Source organism: Oncorhynchus kisutch, linkage group LG23, assembly GCF_002021735.2.
Source record: "Oncorhynchus kisutch isolate 150728-3 linkage group LG23, Okis_V2, whole genome shotgun sequence".
NCBI classification, from domain to species: domain Eukaryota; kingdom Metazoa; phylum Chordata; class Actinopteri; order Salmoniformes; family Salmonidae; genus Oncorhynchus; species Oncorhynchus kisutch.
In genome coordinates, this window is record NC_034196.2 from 45698930 (window position 1) to 45703911 (window position 4982).

The 4982-nt window shown below is 45.4% G+C and overlaps 1 protein-coding gene across 1 annotated transcript in view; it reads right to left on the reverse strand.

Annotated features, from left to right (window-relative positions):
- Positions 1-1885: 1885 nt before the first annotated feature.
- The window catches only part of LOC109881724 (netrin receptor DCC-like), a 351830-nt gene continuing 348733 nt past the window's right edge, over positions 1886-4982 (reverse strand). The window contains 1 exon segment of the mRNA XM_031802667.1: positions 1886-2241. Coding sequence (XP_031658527.1) covers positions 2152-2241 — 90 coding nt within the window. The 3' untranslated portion in view covers positions 1886-2151.

Sequence of the window (4982 nt, forward strand, 5' to 3'; positions counted from 1 at the left end):
GGGTTGATCGCATCCAAAACAACCTCTGGGGAAATCGTATCCAAGACAACCCCTGGGGAAATCGTATCCAAGACAACCCCTGGGGTGATCGTATCCAAAACAACCCCTGGGGAAATCGTATCCAAGACAACCCCTGGGTTGATCGCATCCAAAACAACCCCTGGGTTGATCGTATCCAAGACAACCCCTGGGGTGATCGCCCTTCACAGTCAGCCAAGCTTAAATAAACTGAGGTACATGTGTTTGTCTCATGACAACCTTAACTGTTAAAAACTAAAGATCATCATCATCATCATCATCATCATCACCACCAATGCATCATAAAGCAACAAAAAGATCCTGTTGGGATGATGAATAAGGTTGTCAACAGATACGTTTTAACAGGGACCAAACTCATTGGCAATAAAGTAAATATCATATATTCATACAAAAGCCTTCCAACCACCTTGTAATACCACTTGATACCGTCTTGATTCCCAATACGTTCCAAGACCCTCCATACCTCGACTGGAACGAGTGATTATAAGTCTGGTTTGGACATGTTGTTCTAATGATTTCAAAACTACATTTTGGCAAATACCAAACAGCTGTCTGTGGTTGTGATAGGGTAGCAACATGACCAGGGCAGAGTTGAGGAGAAGCAACATGACCAGGGCAGAGTTGAGTAGAAGCAACATGACCAGGGCAGAGTTGAGTAGAAGCAACATGACCAGGGCAGAGTTGAGGAGAAGCAACATGACCAGGGCAGAGTTGAGGAGAAGCAACATGACCAGGGCAGAGTTGAGGAGACGCAACATACTGTAGATGTAAGTCGAGGAGAAGCAACATACTGTAGATGGACCCGAACAAGGAGATATGGAGAACTTTCCCGGGGTCTGCCATGATCCCGTAGAGTCCGTCTAGAGGTGATTCAGTTCTAGGTCTAACCAGTGTTCCCACAGCCTGTGGAATGTTCTAGGCTGTGGTCACTGACCGTTAGCATGTGGTCACTGTGAGACCTACCACTCTGAGACCTACCACTCTGAGACCTACCACTCTGAGACCTACCACTGTGAGACCAACCACTGTGACACCAACCACTGTGAGATTCTACCACTGCGAGACCTACCACTGTGAGATTCTACCACTGTGAGATTCTACCACTGTGAGACCAACCACTGTGAGACCAACCACTGTGAGATTCTACCACTGTGAGACCTACCATTGTGAGACTTACCACTGTGAGATTCTACCACTGTGAGATTCTACCACTGTGAGACCTACCACTGTGAGATTCTACCACTGTGAGACCTACCACTGCGAGACATACCACTGCGAGACCTACCACTGTGAGACCTAGCACTGTGAGACCTACCATTGCGAGACCTACCACTGTGAGACCTACCATTGTGAGACCTACCACTGCGAGACCTACCACTGTGAGACTTACCATTGTGAGACTTACCACTGCGAGACCTACCACTGTGAGACCTACCACTGTGAGACCTACCATTGTGAGACCTACCACTGCGAGACCTACCACTGTGAGACCTACCACTGTGAGACCTACCACTTTGAGACCTACCATTGTCATCTCACATCATCACCAGGCAACGAGGGTCCAGAGAAACATTGATGTCTGGAGATAGCAAACAGTCCTTAGGTCTTATAGGTCCAGCTGTTACACTTGAGCCTTCAGTTCAAAATTCTATCCAAAACACCAGTACATGGGAAAAAAACTAACAACATTGATCAATGAAAACTCAAAAAGTTGACGTTTTAAAGGGAAAACAACACTGGAAAACATAAAATATCATTTCTTCATCGTGTATCATTTTAGAGTCTTCGTCGTCCCTCTTTCAGAGGTCCTGGGGGGGGGGGGGGGGGGGTATTATAGAGGAACAGACCGGACAGATTGGGGGTTGGTTACAGTATTAAAGGGACACAGAGAGGTCCGTTAGGTGGGTTGGTTATAGTATTATAGGGAGTTTGTTGAGAAGTATCTGTGTTTCTGAGGTCCAGGCACCATGCGCCCCCCCCCCCCCTCCTCTGTGCCCTGCCCCTTGTTTCTGTGTTCCTGCTTCTTCTAGTGGTACTGCTATCTGTCTGTCTGTGCTGCGTTGTAGGTCTGACGGACTGTCTGGGTGGGACTCTCTGCCAGGGCTGCTGGGGTTAAAAGGCCGAGCCAGTGATGGCGTTGAGTTGCTTCATGAGTCCCTCTAGGCTCGCCATCTGTTCACTCAAGTCGTCTTGTTCGTAAACCTAGAAGATAAAAAAACAAAAGTCCTCTGTCACACAAATTCAAAGAAGAGTCATCGTCGTCCAGAATAATTGCAGGGGGAAATGTATTGCTTTGTATTCAGTTAAAGCAGAGGTGTCAAACTCATTCCACGGACGACCGAGGCTCTGCAGGTTTTTACTTTTCTTTCATTATTGTTTATTTCAGATCACCTTTATTTAACCAGGTAGACCAGATCACCTTTATTTAACCAGGTAGACCAGATCACCTTTATTTAACCAGTTAGACCAGATCACCTTTATTTAACCAGGTAGACCAGATCACCTTTATTTAACCAGTTAGACCAGATCACCTTTATTTAACCAGGTAGACCAGATCACCTTTATTTAACCAGGTAGACCAGATCACCTTTATTTAACAAGGTAGACCAGATCACCTTTATTTAACCAGGTAGACCAGATCACCTTTATTTAACCAGGGAGGCTAGTTGAGAACAAGTTCTCATTTACAACTGCGACCTGGCCAAGATAAAGCAAAGCAGTTCGACACAAACAACAACACGGAGTTACACATGGAGTAAACAAAACATACAGTCAATAACACAATAGAGTAAGTCTATATACATTGTGTGCAAATGAGGTAAGATACTTACTTACACTAAGGCAATTGGCCCTAGTGGTGAAATAACTACAATTGAGCAATAACACTGGAGTGATCGATGTGCAGAAGATGAATGTGCATGTAGAGATACTGGAGTGATCGATGTGCAGAAGATGAATGTGCAAGTAGAGATACTGGAGTGATCGATGTGCAGAAGATGAATGTGCAAGTAGAGATACTGGAGTGATCGATGTGCAGAAGATGAATGTGCAAGTAGAGATACTGGAGTGATCGATGTGCAGAAGATGAATGTGCAAGTAGAGATACTGGAGTGATCGATGTGCAGAAGATGAATGTGCAAGTAGAGATACTGGAGTGATCGATGTGCAGAAGATGAATGTGCAAGTAGAGATACTGGAGTGATCGATGTGCAGAAGATGAATGTGCAAGTAGAGATACTGGAGTGATCGATGTGCAGAAGATGAATGTGCAAGTAGAGATACTGGAGTGATCGATGTGCAGAAGATGAATGTGCAAGTAGAGATACTGGAGTGATAGATGTGCAGAAGATGAATGTGCAAGTAGAGATACTGGAGTGATCGATGTGCAGAAGATGAATGTGCAAGTAGAGATACTGGAGTGATCGATTTGCAGAAGATGAATGTGCAAGTAGAGATACTGGAGTGATCGATGTGCAGAAGATGAATGTGCAAGTAGAGATACTGGAGTGATCGATGTGCAGAAGATGAATGTGCAAGTAGAGATACTGGAGTGATCGATGTGCAGAAGATGAATGTGCAAGTAGAGATACTGGAGTGATCGATGTGCAGAAGATGAATGTGCAAGTAGAGATACTGGAGTAACAAAATAAATAACAGTATGGGGATGAGGTAGTTGGATGGGCTACTTACAGATGGGCTATGTACAGGTGCAGTGATCTGTGAGCTGCTCTGACATTTGGTGCTTAAAGCTAGTGAGGGAGATATGAGTCTCCAGCTTCAGTGATTTTTGCAGTTCGTTCCAGTAATTGGCAGCAGTGAACTGGAAGGAGAGGCAACCAAAGGAAGAATTGGCTTTGGGGGTGACCAGTGAAATATACCTGCTGGAGCGTGTGCTATGGGTGCTGCTATAGTGACCAGTGAGCTGAGATAAGTTGGGATCAAGCAAAGACTTATAGATGACCTGGAGCCAGTGGGTTTGGTGATGAATATGAAGCGAGCACCAGCCAACAAGAGCATACAGGTCACAGTAGTGGGTAGTATATGAGGCTTTCGTGTCAAAGCGGATGGCACTGTGATAGACTGCATACAATTTGCTGAGTAGAGTGTTGAAGGTTATTTTGTAAATGACATCGCCAAAGTCAAGGATCGGTGGGATAGTCAGTTTTATGAGGGTATGTTTGGCAGCATGAGTGAAGGATGCTTTGTTGCGAAATAGGAAGCCAATTCTAGATTTAACTTTGGATTGGGGATGCTTAATGCGAGTCTGGAAGGAGAGTTTACAATCTAACCAGACACTTAGAATATGGGGCCAACTACAAATACCTAAGTCAGAACCGTCCAGAGTAGTGATGCTAGGCAGGCGGGCAGGTGCGGGCAGCGATCGGTTGAAGAGCATGCATTTAGTTTTACATGCATTTAAGAGCAGTTGGAGGCCACGGAAGGAGAGTTGTATGGCACTAAAGCTCGTCTGGAGGTTAGTTAACACAGTGTCCAAAGAAGGGCAAGATGTATACAGAATGGTGTCATCTGCGTAGAGGTGGATCAGAGAATCACCAGCAGCAAGAGCGACATCATTGATATATACAGAGAAAAGAGTCGGCCTGAGAACTGAACCCTGTGGCACCCCCATAGAGACTGCCAGATGTCCAGACAACAGGCCCTTCGATTTAACACACTGAACCAAGGAGGATGTGGTGACTGACAGAGTCGAAAGCCTTGGTCAGGTCGATGAATACGGCTGCACAGTAATGTCTGTTATTGATGGCGGTTATGATATCATTTACAGCCTTGAGCGTGGCTGAGGTGCACCCATGACCAGCTCGTAAACCAACTGCATAACGGAAAAGGTACGGTAGGATTCAAAATGGTCGGTGATCTGTTGGTTAATTTGGCGTTTCGAAGACCTTAAAAAGGCAGGGTTGGATAGATATACGTAGGTCTGT